Here is a 16,995-nt window from a genome sequence, read left to right on the forward strand (position 1 = left end):
AGCTGGTAAAGATAAGCTTAGGAGGTTTTTCATGCAGGTCCCCACATCTGTACCCTAGAGTTCAGAGTGGGGGAGGAACCGTGACACAGCCCCTCTCTCCCTGGTTCTTCTGGTGCTCAGTGCAATCTTGGTTCATATAGGGGCAAAGCCATCCTGCGTGCCCCACTTCTTCAGTCAAAACATACCATTGGTTGAGCCCTGTGGTGCCTTCTCTTTCAGTGTCAACAATAACTGACTCTTTTTCGCATCATGATGCCTCCTCAGCAGGCCTCTCCTGCATATTGGACATTCCCAAAAATTGGAGCTGGCATTCCCAAAGCTCTGGCTGCCCCTCCATATGCTCTTCAGCATATTCATAAATGATCTGGAAAATGGGGTGAACAGTGAAGTGGCAAAATTTGCAGACCATATGAGATTACTCTAGACAGTTAAGTACAAAGCTTGGCTGCAAAGTTACAAAGAGATCTCACAAAACTGTGTGACTGGGAGACAAAATGGCAGGTGACAATCAGTGTTCATCAGTGCAAAGTAATGCACACAGGAAAACATAATCTCAACTATCCAGACTAAATGATGGGGTTTAAATTAGCTGTTACCACTCAAGAAAGGCATATCTGAGTCATTGTGGATATTTCCCTGAAAACATCTTCAGTGTGCAGCAGCAGTCAAAAAAGCTAAGAGAATGTGAGAAGGCATTAGGAAAGGGATAGATAATAAGATAGAAAAATATCACAAGGCCACTTTCAATCCACTGTACATCTACAACTTGAATACTGCATACAGTTCTGGTTGCCTCATCTCAAAAAAGATACATTAGAACTGGAAAAAGTGCAGAGAAGGGCAACACAAATGATTAGCAAAAAGAAAAGGAGTACTTGTGGCACCTTAGAGACTAACCAATTTACTTGAGCATAAGCTTTCGTGAGCTACAGCTCACTTCATCGCTCACGAAAGCTTATGCTCAAATAAATTGGTTAGTCTCTAAGGTGCCACAAGTACTCCTTTTCTTTTTGCGAATACAGACTAACATGGCTGTTACTCTGAAACAAATGATTAGGTTATGGAAGAGCCTCCATATGAGGAGAGACTAAAAACACAGGGACTGTTCAGCTTAGAAAATAGGAGACTAAGGGGGGATGTGATAGAGGTCTATAAAATCATGACTGGTGTGGCAAAAGTGAATAGCGAAGTGTATTTACCCCTTCACATAACACAAGAATCAGAGGTCACCAATAAAATTAATAGGCAGCAGATTTAAACCAAACAAAAGGAAGTATTTCTTCATAAAACACACAGTCAGTGTGTGAAACTCATTGCTGGGAGATGTTGTGAAGGCCAAAAGTACAACTGGGTTTAAAAAAGAATTAGATAAATTCATGGAGGATAACTCCATTGATGGCTGATAGCCTAGATGGTTAGGGATGTAGCCCCGTGCTCCGGGTGTCCTTAAACTCCAGCTGCCAGAACCTGGGAGTGAACAGGAGATGGATCACTTGAAATTGCCCTGTTCTGTTCATTCCCTCTGAAATATCTGACACCAGCCACTATCAGAGAGGGTACTGGGCTAGCTGGGCCATTAGTCTGACTTAGTATGGCCATTCTTATGTTCTGAGGGTTAACATCTTCCAGCTGAGAAAGGTCTCTGCACTGCATTGCTTGGTTATCCCTTCTTAATGGGAGGGTGTCTCAAAATCCCCCTTCTCGTGCCAGTTGTCTCAGCATGTGCCTGCCCTGTAACGCCGCATCCTGGCCTAGTGTGGCATTGCAGGCACTCTCTGCCTAAGTTTCCCTTCTTTCAGGGCTTCTTAACAACTCCATACCCCAAAAGGGTGGAAGACAAAATTTCCCTACTGAGGTTCTACTTCATTAAATCCAAACAAGCTTGAAATAAAGTCTTTCCCCTGGGGCTCAGGGGTTGCTCAGTCCTCCTCTTTTGGGCCTGTGATTCTCAGTCCTGGCCTCTCTGGCCTGCAATCTCCACCGTTTGGCTCAGGGTATGTACAGCTCTACTCCCTGGGGCCTGTTTTTCTCTGGGAGTGCCTTTTCCTTAAAAGAGCATCTCTTTCTGAGCACCTCCCTGTAACTGAGCCCTGATGGCCTTTTATAAGGCTCAGGTGCTCCTTATTCAGTTAACCATTAATTAGCTTATCATTAGTAGCCTGGGCTCATAGTCCTCTTAAAGGGGCCAGCAACCCTGTGACATGGTTTAATGGTTCTAATTTTTGTCCTTCACCTTTGTATTTTATCAGCATTTAAAGCATCTCCCTCCCTCTTGCACTGGTCTTAGTGACCATGCTCTGGGATGTTTTGGCTTCACTTCAGGTGTCATTCTAAATCCAGCTTAGTTTATTTTTAAAGATGCAAAGTCCATATAATTCTAATTTGATTTTAACATTATTTTTATTCTATCAGTTACAAATAATGAACATATTAATATATTGCCCCTTGTAAAAATACTCCAGTATCTTCCTTCAAGGCACCCAACACTGCAGTAACACTATGCTAAGCCTTTGTGTGTATGACCATTACTAGAATACTAGAGTGTATTATTATGGAAGTCAATATGGAAATCTATTTCTGGACTTAACGAGGGATGTATAATTTCCTGTGAGTGAAGTCAAAACTCATTAAGAGGCCTGTGATGATGAGCAAAGAGGGGATATACTGAAAAATATCATTATTGGTCAGTAATTGTTCCCTATGATGAGCGTTGGTATATAAATGTACAATAACCAGTTTCAGCAGAAACCCTGAAGAACACTTTATGCTGCAGAGAAAATCACACAGGAATCACCACTGCTAAAGATTTATTATAGTCATTAAATTCAACAGCTTTATTAGTTTCTAAAATACCTAAGCATTTATTGTCTGATTATATCTCTAGATAAGTTAATTATAGGACATTTCTGACTGTTACATTAGGATAATTTAGAAACATCTTTAATTATTGCAGTTCAAGTGCTTTTAAATAGTCCTACCATAGTTGCTGTCAAATGCACATTTGTTTTGCTATCTTCTAATTTTTCCTTTATATAAACCTATAGAATTAGCTGATCATTTAGGCCACCTGTAACTCACCAAGTGAATATTTAGCCCACCAAACCACAGGGCTATGACAGGAGTTTTCCATCATCATCAAATACCCATTCTTCTGCTGCCCTTTGGGAGACAGAGCAATTTCAACAGCTAATTTGTATAATGATGCGCACATAGGTTGAAGAAGAAGAAAAACAATATTTCCTGAGCAAGTTTTGAATTTCAAATAGAGAGTAGTTAGCCAGCTTATATACAATACACCGTGGTTACTCTTGCTATTCTTTCAGTTTAGCCTTTGTATCTTTGAAAATAGGACTGTAGTGTTCACAGTATTAGAACAATAGTAAAATTAGGCTTAGTACAATATTCAGTTACAAAACCAAATGGGAAGCTTTTAAGGATGACTGCTGTAAATATCTCTTTATCATTTATTTCTCTCTCGAGAAAGTAAAAAGTGCCCATCCACAGATCAATGGCAGGAGGTCATTCCAGAGACCCAGATCCTTACAGAAAATGTCCTGCCAGCCACAAGCTGGATTTAGCATCACTACTTCCACTGATCACAACTGTGGCGGTGTATCACAGGAAGAGACTTATAAAACCACAAGAAGCAGCCTATATCTCATTGTAGGCAGACCTGACAATTGATTAAAAACGCAATGAATACTTTCAAACAACAATGGAAAATCCAGCACTAGCAGCCCCACAAAATCTAACAAATAACTAAAGGAACTGTCCAAAGTAAATAAATTCAGTGTCATGTGAACACCCTTCCTATACAATACCATTCCATCAGCATTTTCCTCCTCAATGACTCTCTTAAAATAATAAGTCATTCAGTGCACCCTGAAGGTAAATAGATCAGGGCTAGATCAGTTGAAACACCGCAAAGGCAAGAGTCCCTCATGGAGAATGCTTTTGTACACGGGAGGGCTGCTTTCTCTCTTATTCTCTGGCTCTGCCAGCTGTAACAACACAACTTCCACTTTCTCAGAATGGGATAGTCATACCAAATGTTTCTTGTGCCTCTCTTCATGTGCCATGAAAGTCCCTCCAACTTATTGCCCTCCTCTCTCCTGTGTGTTTAATTTATTGCACTCATCTGGTATCCTCATTTTTGTTTCTCATTTAGTGCAGGAAAAGCACCTTTCACGCATTCCACTAAAAGTCCTTCAAGACACACAGACTAAAAGTTTTATTTGTTACTCAGTGATCTTAAAAGATCAAGAAGATCACTAGGTTACTTGTGGCGGAGTTTCTGTTCAACAGACAGATACACCTGTCCCCATGTAGGATCTGAGAATATTTCGCTTGAGCAATATCAACAACTTGGGTGGAGTGGTCTGAATACATGTTTAAACAGCCGTAAGTCAAAGCACAGTAGCAGGGTCCAAGTGGACGATTAGTGCATGGCATGCTGTAAATCAGTGGAGATTTACATTCCAGCTTGCTGTGCACTAACTGTTTATCTAGACATACCTAGGAGTAGGGAATATTATATCTATACAGCATTAGTCAGACTATTATTGTGTCCAGTTTTAGTATCCACTCTTCAAAAAGGATGTGGACAAATTGAACAGGGTTCAGAAAAGAGCTTCAGTAATGACTCAATGTCTGGAAAACTTGGCATTCAGTGAGAGACTAAAGAAGTTCAACTTGGTTAGTTTATCCAAGAGAAAGCTAAGAGGTGGCTTGGTCACATGTGACAGGTAATTACAAAGGAAGAACTTACCGATGTCTCTTCAATCTAGCAAAAAAAAGGGATAATGAGGTCCAATGGCTGGAAGCTGAAGCTAAATAAATTCAGATTAAAAATAAGGTGCACATTTTTAACAGTGAGGGTAAAAAACCATTAGAACAACTTGCCTAGGGATGTGGTGGATTCTTCCTGGGTAATCAGAAGTTATGGGCCTGATGTAGAAATTAGTGATTGAAAACCTTTGACCTGTGTTATGCAGATCAGACTAGATAATCATAATTCCCTATTCAGTCCTTCAGATATGTGAATCGATGAAAGCTTAACTTGTTTGGAACTGGTGAGGTATCTTTCAGTAGAACTGTGCTTCAGTATTCTGTTTAGATGCATGGTTGCCATTTGTTCATAATGGAATAATGTTTTTATTCAAGAATGAGGAAGAGGAAAGACCAGTAATTTGATTTGCCATCATCTTTCTCTTCCTCTTGCTTCTTCCTTTCCTTTTTTCCCTCCCCTATTTTAGAGGTATGGTATTGGCTTGGGTAGGTTAGTATGCTATGGTGCCTTTAGCTGATGATCATTACTTAAGAGGTTGAGGTTTGTAAATATGATGGTCAGGTACTATCTTTGATTTCTGTGCTTCTCTGAAATTTGACTTGAAAGCTAGCAAGGATCACTGACCTGTTCTTATAAAACTTATTCATTTGATCATGAACTTTGCTTATATTTGACTGTAATATTTTTATCATGGTATTTTCAGGCAGTCATTGGAATGATCTAAGGAATAAGGTATGGCAGGATATGCTTTGTTTGCCATTAATTGCATTCCACAGGTCTGAGGAGTGAAGCCACAGGCAGATTGTCTTTTACCCCTGAGAAATCTGACAACAGCATAGCAATGTTTACCTCACAGTGCCTAATTGTGATTATAAAATGAGACTGAGCTATTAGGGAAAATAAAACATTTAAAATGATTATCTAGTCTGTATCCTTGCTAGACTTATGATATAATTTTACAGGCCATTCATCAGAAATCTCCCCGCTACTAACTTACATTAGTCTGTCTAAATGTTCAGATTTATAATAATAATAATAAAGCACAGTGTTGTGAGCTGCATCTTCCAAGTTGATCTCATTGTGTAGGTAGTTAACGATTTCAATTTAACTTGAAAACATTAATTAAACCAGCTACCAGGAATGATAATTGTGGTTGTTTTCTGTGTTCTGTACAACCATTCATTTTTGAGTTTGCTGTTTTTGTTTTGTCCCCCCCCCTTTTCTTCTGTGAATACACCCAAGCAAATCAGAAACAACAACTATAAATTTTTACAATTAAAATAGTGATTCTCTGTACAAAACCACATAATAGGGCAGTAAAAGCCTCTTGAAAGGACAACAGCTAAAGGTCTCCTCCATTTTGGGCACAAGAGATGGGAAGGTATACTGGACCAGATAAACAGTCCTTGGCTCTTGGCTGGGTGTGTGAGCACAGGCCCCGCCCTCACTGGTGCAGTGAGGCTATCAGGGTGGATAGATCCCTCCTTGCCTTGGTGGCCCATTGGGAGATCTGAAGTGTGTGGTATAAACTGATGAGCTCTCCCTGTCTTTCAGAGCTCCTCCTGGGCTCAATGTTTACTTGGTGTCCAGAAGCTCCCGCTCCCTCCTTTATCTGGTTTGTGTGATGCATGTTATCACTGGGTTTCCAGTTATGATGTGAGCAGAGCCAGTCATCTCTTGGCTCAAGGAAAGGTTTTTTCCCCCTCACTGGAGAACCGGCGAAGTGCAGTGTGGATTTTGTTTGCCTTCCTCACAGCAGTTGGGAGGCCTGATGTGGGGGTTAGGTCTTATTGTTTTCATGTTACTCACAGCTTTGGCTGTACCTGTATTTTTTCCCATGGCTAGTGGGGTCAGTTCATGCCATGTGGGACAGAGATGAGGGGGAGTTAATGGAGTAGGGAAGGGGAGGCCTCAGGGTAGCTGTTGTTGGGGGTTGCCCTGGCTGGACAGATCTGGAACCTGCACTTGACTGCTAGTGCTAATTTGAGGCTAGTTCTTTTATTTTGGATTTGGTTTATAAAGCCACAGCCTCCACTTCTATCCATGTGTGTTGCTGTGGATGTGGAACCAATGAGACACAGACACCATAATATGGCAAATAAAGAGGCCACAACGTTATCCAAAACTGTTCCCTAACTGGGATAACTACCCCAGACGGTTCAGTAGCCTTCTTCCAGTGTGGTTCTCAAAGGACACAAATGGCCTGAGTGGATTATAAACCAGAGGGTGGGTCTGAAGGCCATGCCCCCTCTCTACCCTGAGGCCTGCCAACATATCCTGACTAGAAGTCAGACCCCCAACCAGCTCCTCTCTGCCACACCAGGTATAGGGGAGATGAGGGGAGGGGACCTACAAGCTTTGAGATATAGAGGTATAGCCCTTCACCATGCCTTGTTGTGCTCAGGACCAATGTCCAAACAGAGAACTCCTTGGACCATTACAGAGAACTCATTAGACCATTTCTAATCCACCAACTACTTTGGCAACCTGCCAAAGTTGTGACAATGGAAATTTAACACCCTCCCCCCACCCCCAAAACCAGACTTCCAGAATGCCAGATGGAAGGTGAAAAAACCCACACAGTTGTTTTCCAATTTCCAATATGGGAAAAAATCCTTTCCAGACCCCAAACCTGGAGCTCCGCCTACTCCCCAGCTTCACCAGGGATCCAGCAACTAGTTTAAGGATGGGGCAGAAACAAGGAGTTCACAAACTCTACCAAACTCCCTAACACTCTACCACTAGCAAATGAGCCCCCAACACCACCCCAACCACCTAATGGCAGCAGCAGTAGGCAGGACAGGCTCCAGATTCAAGGCTCTAGATGCAGCATGTGACACCCCCTGCCCCTCCCCTTCCAATCACCACACTATGAACAGAAGGAAGGAAGGGGGAAGAAACATCCCCCCTACATTGTATGCAAAAGGGTGGGGGGTAGAGGTAGGAGAAGGGAGAGGGAGCACATGCTCCCAATTGAGATCTCTTCCTTATGGCCCTAAAAGGTATATGCACTACTCCTTGTCCATCAAAGCCACACCCTAGCCAGCCAAGTGAGCATTTGTGCACATCTGTGTCAGAGTAAAACTACAGTATTGCAAAATTTCTGTTCCCAAAATTTAAAGAGTACAAGAGTGGGAAAATATGAATGTATGCAAAATAAAATACTTTAAAATCAGTTAAAATTAACTGTAACTATTCTAGGATTGTTGATGATGATGTTCTTCTGATGTCCTCTCTTGGGAGCAAAAGTTTATACAGGAACTTTTAAGTCAAGGGATAAAATAATGTGTCCCATAAGGAGAAAATATACTTCTCCTGATCCTGCTTTATTGTGATACTAGTATCTTGCCCTTTAATTTAACTTTCCAATAGATGTGATCAGTAAAAAGTGCCTATATTATAAATAGTTGATTAATCTTGTGCATAAAAGGCCCATTAAAAGTAACTTGCAATCTGTTAAAACCCAAACGATACAATGTTTCTTCACATAAAAAGGTAGGAGTGACACAACCCTCCCTACAATAACCTTGCAGCCTCTACCCACGACTTCCTTTTGGGTTGTGACCCCCACTGTTACAACACTGTGAAATTTCAAATGTAAACATCTGAAACCATAAAATTGACTATTTTAAAAATCTTCTGACCATGAAATTGGTAGGGCCCTACCCATTGTTTAACAATGGAAATGGAATTGTGAGAGACAATGGAGATTGTTTTATGTCACCAAATCTTAGTAGTTCTGTGCCATTGAGTAACAAACCTGTTCCTATATCCAGGATTGTAATTAAACACACCTCATACCATTCTTGCAAGACCAAAGCGTGATATATAAATACATAATTATTATTTTAGTATCTGAGCAGAGATGAAATGTAAATCTCCTAAGTGGTCATATCACTCTGCATTTATTTAGGGACGTTCTCCCGCCTCCCCACCCCGAAACCAGATTTGTTAGCTTCTCTGTAATGTCTAATTTAACAGATGTGACCTCATCTGTTAAAGGATTATAACACTAGAAGGAAGTTATGTATAATTTATTAAAATACCCCTGCAGGAAGACTACAGGCTACATTTGATATACTGGAATACTTGATGGTTGCATTGAAAGCTCCCAGATGAACCCTACAGCATCTCAGTAAAATGGGCAGATGAAAATGATTGCCCTTTATGTAATGTTTACTGTGTCGTATTAGTTAGTGCCTCACAGCTGAATAATATTTATGTTAACAGTTCGTTTTCAGCTTTGCATATTGGCCTCCTGCTGGTATAGAGTTGATGTGTAATTTTAAGGGGGATCAAAATGATATTATTTTGATTGAAACAGAGGAAAGGTTCTTCCAACCTGAGAAAAGAACAGAAGTACTTGTGGTGCCTTAGAGACTAACAAATTTATTTGGGCATAAGCTTTCGTGAGCTACAGCTCACTTCATTGGATGCATGCAGTGGAAAAAATAACTGAGAAAGAGACTCAGTATATCATATCTATCCAATTTACAGTGCTGGTTTTTTTTCTCACTATCACTTCTGTGCCGTTGTTTGCTATATGCCTGATATCTCCCTCCCTTCTCATATCTATGTGAACATCACTGTCCTCAACTCAATGGGATATATTCCTTGTGTGGGGCAGTCTGCCCTTTTCCCCCAAGGAAACTAACCATTCCCATCCTCAACAGAAGTGAGAAGGACGAGACCCAAAATACAAAATAGCTCCTGTATATGTTAACAGATACCCTAGCCACGAGACCATGTAACTTTCCTTCGTATCTTATGGTAGTCAGCTTCTCTGCAGTTAGCTAGTCTTTCACTTAGATCCTGATTCATGCGTTAAGAACTGAGAATTAAATTCTGAGAAGTCACAAATGTGTAAAGTTTTTCTATACACAGAGTTCCAGTGTGAAGAACTTTGTTAAATTTGGCTGAATACCAAAAATAACTCCATAAAAAAGTACAGTAGTATTTAAAATCAAGTCATATATTTGGAATCAATAATAATAATAATTAATAATAAAGTCTAATGGGTTTTCTCACCAAAAGAACTCTGTCATGAAAGTACTGAGCTCAAGGCATATCTTTTGGTTGTTCATTTGCCATAAACCTTTCTGATTAGCAGGTTTAATCCTGAAGATAAAGAGAGGCAGCATGATCCATTTGGAATCAGGAGACCTGATTTCTGTTTGTGGTTCACCCACTGGCTTGCTGAATTGGGCAATTCACTTGATCTTTGTGGCTCTTCTTCCTTTACAATCCTTTGAGAGTTTAGATTGTAAGTTCTTTGTGGCAGGGGATGTCTCTTTCCAGGTGTATTACAGTATTTAACACCATGGTTTTAATCTCAGTTGGGGTCTTGAGATGCTACCATAAGGCTAGAAGTGGAGAAAGCCTTTGAAAATTCTGTCCTGTAAAACACACACTAATTCTGTGCATTCAAGCATTCCCAACTGTTTTGGGAGCAATCATGACTATATGGCTCATGAGACAATCCAAAGATACATTAGATGGGTAGGAAGGAGGAAAAGGGTATAAACTTTGTTGCTTCAGGGCCTCTATTAATCACTAGCTGATGGGCAGGTGTCTTATGGCCCCGTTTTTCATAATTGTTCTTTACTTGGTTTCTGCCACCATCTCTATAGCATATGGTGCTGCTCACTGCTGGAGGCAGGATACTGGACTGGATGGTCGACCAATCTGATAGGGAATAACAATTGTACTGGTTCTGTTGGGTTCAAAATATATGAATGTTTCAATCAAGACTTTATCATTGCTAAAACACTACTTTACTTTACATATGAAAATACACCAAACCTGTTCCTCTCCTGTCATAGATCAATACAAAAGAGAGACATAGTAAAACAGAATATCAGCTTAGGCCACAAAGTAAAATGAAGATCTATTAAATCTTCCATGGGGAAATGAAATGTAATTCATACTGTGTTATCTGTGTTAAAAAGCATTGCATTTTTCACTCAAAATATCCCCCTATTCACTAGCATAGTTCATATTGCACTGTGCATTTGGATAGTGCAATTTGAGAGTGGCTGTTTCCATATTATGTAAAACACTCATAGGATCAATTTAATCATCATTGCCTTCTTGAAGTACTTTCTTCTGTACTCATCTACAAATGCTGACTTTCAAAGGATGAGATACAAAGAGACAATAAAATGGTTAGGAAAGCAAAAACAATCTGTTAATGAGGTGAGATTCTTTTGAATTTTATTCTCCATCCTATTTGTTAGTAAATACTAAGTAGGAGCAAAATCTTTTTAGATTTTGTATAGCTTTTCCCCATCTTACAAAGCAGTTTTTGAAATCCAGTTAGTCACTGTGTTGTATCAGGGATCAATAGGGCTAAAATAATGATGATGATAAATTTGTGCTTCTATAGTATTTTTCATCTAAGCATCCCAAAGCGCTTCCTATACTGAAAGTTTCACAGCAGCCCTGTAAGAAGGGTAAGGGATACTTTACACAACGTTTAAATATCACCATCTCTGAAACGAAATTTGGCATTTGTTTAACAGTTCACAGCAATGCTACACAACAGTTTATAAAGAAACTATAAAAGAATACTCTCTCCATTTGAAACTTCAGGAGGAACTGAGATCTGGAAACTGTAACTACTGGAATTAAAATTTGGCCAAGACACAAGAGTGTTATACCAAAAGTGCCAAAGAATCTTTAATGACCAAAAGTGGTCAGGACTAGAAGTGGACAAAATATTTTTGGTTAATGGCGTATTCACCAAAAAAATGCAGATTTGGTCGACCCAAACTATTCACAAATTTGTTTTAAGTTCACTAAATGGTTACAACTGAACTAAAAATATCAACATGTTTCAGAAATGTCTAAATAGAATGTTTTGTTTCAACCCAACTTGAAAATGTTCATTTTGATTTTGGTTATTTTGACAAAAGCAAAACAGCTGGGAGGAGGCAGCTGCCTCCTTAGCCCCATCATTGGGAACCTTGCCAGGGATGTGGGAGGATTGGGATCAGATTCCCCCTCTGCCTAATGTGGAGAAGGGATTGGAACATGGTGTCTCACTTTGCAGGAAAGTGCCTTAACCACTGGACTATGGGATATTCTGATGTGGATCTTTCTCAATCTGTCCTCTTGAAGCTGATCCACTTTTTATAAATAATAAAACGGTCATTGGAGCATAGATTTGATGTTGATAGAGAGCGAGAGAGAGCAGACTCTGGGCTCTCATTGCAAGTGCTGCCTGGGAATAGGGAGACAGGCCAGAAGCTGGGAGGCCTGCATAGCAGGAGAAGACTCGGGAACAAAAGGGAGGCCCAAGGGAGTGCCCTGTGGTCACATACAAGGGGCAGGGAGCTGGGAAAGACCCAGGAGTGTCTTCAGAGTTTTGTTAAGCCCTGGGTGGATGGACATTGTTTGTTGTTTCAGAGTAACAGCCGTGTTAGTCTGTATTCGCAAAAAGAAAAGGAGTACTTGTAGCACCTTAGAGACTAACCAATTGTAGCTCACGAAAGCTTATGCTCAAATAAATTGGTTAGTCACTAAGGTGCCACAAGTCCTCCTTTTCTTTTATTGTTTGTTGTATTGTTTCATTTGAGCTTCTGAACTCTAGTAAGGGACTCTGGCCCTCCAGTCTGAGGGACAGCTGAGACAAACAAAGATCCTGGAGTCATGAAAGATGGTGGAGCCCGAACCTTTTGAGTTATAGTATTGAACTTTATTTTGTCATTTGAGGTGTCCATTTTAATAAATTACTGTGTGATGTGGGTGTTTATTAGCCTAAGATAATGTTGGAGAAGTATTCCTGAGGACCTCTGAGAAGGAAGAACAGAGGCTGAGGGGCCAGCAGGGCCACTCCATGCCAGGAGTGGGTGCTCTGACATGGCGACAGCGTGCCATTTACATGTAGTATTAATCAAAAAGACTGTTGCTGTTCTGAACTCAGACACAGAAATGTAATATTTCTGTTTCCTCTCATTTTATTAATGGCTTTTTGTCCCGAGAGAAACAAAGAAATAATTCAATCTAATTTAAATAAAAAAATGCAGATAATTATAATTTAAATAAAAGCATGGACAACTAGTAGGTTTTTGTGTCAGGGAAGATATTTGTGTTAAATGAAATGTAAGAGCAAAGATTGTTTATACGTAATCCATAATAAACTTGGAGAAAAGCAGTTATCTGCTGCTTTATCTTGTACACATCAGTAATTTTGTGTGTGCTCTCACGTTTAATACAACCAAATAGAAGATTTTTTTAGGAATAAAGAAAATAAGGTAGATGACTGTCCTGGAAAGCTGTGACTCTGGAAAAGATTCAGGGTCGTGGTGGATAACTAACTGAACATGAGCTCACAGTGTGATGCTGTGATTAAGAGGACTAATGCTATTCCATATAAAGAGGTCATCATTAGGAGCAGGGAGGCAGTATTACCTCTGAATACAAAATTAGTGAGACCATTAATGGGATAAATACCACATCCAGTCCTGATGTGCACACTTCAAAAAGGATATTTCAAAAGGTTCAGAAAAGAGCTACAGTAATGGTTCAAATGATGGAAAACATGTTAACTGTGAGAGAGTAAAGAAACTCAATTTATTTAATTACATAAGAACATGAAGTTGCATTCCTGACCATCATGGCTAATAATCATTGATAGCTCTATCCTCCATGGACTTATCTAATTCTTTTTTGAACTCAGTTATACTTTTTGGCCTTCACAACATCATTTGACAATGAGTTCCACAGGTTGACTGTGTATTGTGTGAAGAAGTACTTCCGTATGTGAGTTTTAAACCTGCTGCCTATTAATTTCATTGGGTGTTATATGAAGGGATTAAAAAAAATTCCTATTCATTTTCCCAACACCATTCATGATTTTACAGACCTCTATCATATACCCTTAATCATCTCTTTTCTAAGCTAAACAGTCGGAGTCTCTTTAGTTTCTCCTCATATGGAAGCTGTTCCATACCCAAATCATTTTGTTAACCTTCTTTGCACTTTTTCCAATTCTAATATACATTTTCTGAATGGGACAACCAGAACAGCATGTAGTGTTAAAGGTGTGGGCATATCATGCCACTCTCTTATTATCTATACCTTTCCTAAGGTTTCCTAACACAGTTAGCTTTTTTGACTGCCATTGCACATTGAGAAGATGTTTTCAGAGAACTATCCATGATGACTCCAAGATCTCTTTCTCAAGTGGTAACAGCTAATTTAGATGTCATCTGTTTTGTATGCATAGTTGGGATTATTTTTCCAGTGTGTGTTACTTTGCTCTTATCAACATTGAATTTCATCTGCCATTTTGTCTCCCAGTCACCCAATTTTGTAACTTTGTAACTCTTTGTAATCAGCTTTGGACTTAACTGTTTTGAGTAATTTTGTATTGTCTGCAAACTTTGCCACCTCACTATTCACTCCCTGTTTCAGACCATTTTATGAATATTTAGTTTAATAATGAGTAGGTTAAGAGGTAACTTGATCATTGAGAGAAAATTTCTGCTAGTAGAGAAGTCTTTAACCTAACAGACAAATGCATAATAAGATCCCATAGATAGAAGGTGAAGCTAGATAAATTCAAACTCTAAATACAGTGCAAGTCTCTAACAGTGAGGGTGATTCACTGGGTTGAGATGGATTCTACATCACAAGAAATCTTTAAAACATGATTGGATTCAAATCCCGGTGAAATATAATTTTGGTATGGGAAAATTAAGTTTTTGTAGAGTATATGTTATTTCCAGTTTGTATTTCTTGTTGTACTAATTATTTAGACTGTATCCAGTCAGAAAAGACGTTTGTACATTCAAAATGGATAATTTTATTCCCAAAAGTCCATTTAAGTGAACCGTTATTCAATTTAAGTGCATAAATACTGGCTTTCATATGAATATATAGTTTTTTGCAGGCATAATGAATGGTTGCCTATTTTTTTCTGGTGTATTCTGAAACTACCTTATCATGCTGTGGTTAAAGGAAACGTCCAAACATATACTTGTGAATATTCAGGGAAAGTCATAGTAGTTTTTGTTTTTGTTTTTTTTTAAACTCTTCTAGCTAAGAAGAAACCAAAACTCTTAAACAAGTTTGATAAGACCATTAAAGCTGAACTGAATGCTGCAGAAAAGCTACGTAAAAAGGTAGGTTTGAATTCTGTTTCTCCTGGTGCGGTGAACTATGGCTACAAACAAACAGGCATCAAAATAATAGGGATAATGAATTTTATATTTGTTTCTGTTTTTCTCTAACCAGGCATTCAGCACACATTTGTGATTGTACTTCAATGTTCATTTTAGCTTGGTCATCACCTTTCATCCTTTCGGGTCATAATGTATGTTCTTTCATATCTGTCATAGGCACTCACAGTGTGTTATAAAATTTACATCTTAACCACTTACTGAATTTTGTATTTTTTTTAAATGTTCACATCTTTGTCTCTAAGTGCATATACAAAATATTTATTTTAAAAAATTATCAGGCCCTGGTCAATGGATATATGGACTTTCTATATCCACCTGTAAAAATAAATATACTCCTCTATCTCTTCAGGCAGAAACCTGAGTGAACAGACTAGTTTTTACAAATCGTCCTGAACATCAGTAAATTCTGGCTCTGTCTTACTAATGGGTACACAAAGCTCCAACCTCTCTACTCACATGTTCAAATTGAATCACTGCAACAAAAGCACACCAGCTGAGCTCAACTGTCTTTAAAGTGATTAAGGAGATAGCAAATTCTTCAAATAAATAGGATCATATAAGGACTGATAATACTACAGCTTGTTAATATAAATGCCCAGCAAAACAAGAGAGATATAAATATATGCACAAGATGGAAATACCGTATGAATAACAAAATTCAGTGTTCATTATTTGTAAAACCTGGGGAAAAAAACAAACCAAAACCAAACAACCAACACCCCCCCCACACACATACACACCCCCTCCCCCCCCACACACACACATAACAAACACCCATAACCTATATTGGTCATGCAGGGCATCAAATGTTAAAATGACTAAGTAGATATATAAGTGAGAACATAAGCTATGAGTATTGGGGACTAATATATCCTAAACTGCAAAAATATGCAATAGTTTGATGTGTAACCAGATAGCCTTATTTTTTCCCCCAAGTATTGCTATTAGACCATGTCATTTTTTTCCATTAATGCAATAGTAAAGAGCTCACTAAGCCAGTCTGTGTAGGAGGGAGGAATTGCAGATTTCTATTTTCTGAGATAACTCTTCTGGACACTGCTGCAATCCATTTCTTAATGTTAACTGGTAATACCAATCCAGCACCTCTCCAATACACAAGCTTAGAGAATGAAAAATAGCAACACTTAAAAATTTGAGAGAGCACTGAATATGGGGTTGAAGAACACATGCATTTTTGACAGGTATAGAGGATGTGTTAAAGGTTGGCATGGGGCTGTTTGCATCTTCAACAATCTAGCTTTAAACATTCTGGAGTCCTATAATACCTGTTTAATATCTTGTCTAGAAGAATCACAAGTATAAAGAACTTGAAGTATCCTTCATGTTAAGCCAGATATCCTCCCAGTTTTCTGTTGTGACAATAAGGCTAAGCTTTTTCCCCTGTTTTACTCCGAGACTGAGATTGAGAGGTAATAGCCACCTATAAGTAATTCCTACAAAGTGGCTTTTGTTTCCAAATTTCTTAACATGTTCCTAGAGGTGAGAGTTGAAAGAGACCTATTGTCCCCCATCCTTGCATGAATCCTTGAGCATAGCTGCTGAAAGAAGGAACTGTGAGACTGCGGTAGCCGATATTGCATATATAATCGAAGAAGGCCAGTCTATTGTCTTGTATTGTATCTTTCATTATTGTTAATCTTTTTTCTCTTCAAATTGTTTTAAGCATAGTGCTGGCTTTGATCCTGAGGCCTGGGCTATTCTATAGTGGTACAAGAGGAGAATTAGTAAGATGAGACACTGTAATCAACATGGTGCAGGAGGCTCCATGGAGATGCAAAGATTGGATTTTTCCTTAAGTGTGTGGGTAGTCTCTTAAGGATATAAAATAAGAAAGGGAACCAAATGGCATAGCTATGCTTTTTTCAGTCTCAAACCAGGCCAGTGTGTATACAGAGCTACTAGAGGGCATCCACCTTCCAGTAGGATGCATTTGGAATGGTAGATAATCGATCCAGTTGCCTAGGATTTTTTAAGAGAGTGGCAAGCAAAGTTATTTTA

The 16,995-nt window shown here is 39.1% G+C and overlaps 1 protein-coding gene across 12 annotated transcripts in view; it reads left to right on the forward strand.

The window, feature by feature from the left end:
- The window catches only part of ASPH (aspartate beta-hydroxylase), a 207,705-nt gene that overhangs the window by 122,078 nt on the left and 68,632 nt on the right, over positions 1-16,995 (forward strand). For all 12 annotated transcript variants that reach the window (XM_073331031.1, XM_073331032.1, XM_073331035.1 and 9 more), the window contains one exon: positions 14,834-14,916. In XM_073331031.1, the coding sequence (XP_073187132.1) occupies positions 14,834-14,916 (83 nt within the window). The remainder of the gene's footprint in view (positions 1-14,833; positions 14,917-16,995) is intronic.

This window comes from Lepidochelys kempii, chromosome 2 (assembly GCF_965140265.1).
Source record: "Lepidochelys kempii isolate rLepKem1 chromosome 2, rLepKem1.hap2, whole genome shotgun sequence".
NCBI classification, from domain to species: domain Eukaryota; kingdom Metazoa; phylum Chordata; order Testudines; family Cheloniidae; genus Lepidochelys; species Lepidochelys kempii.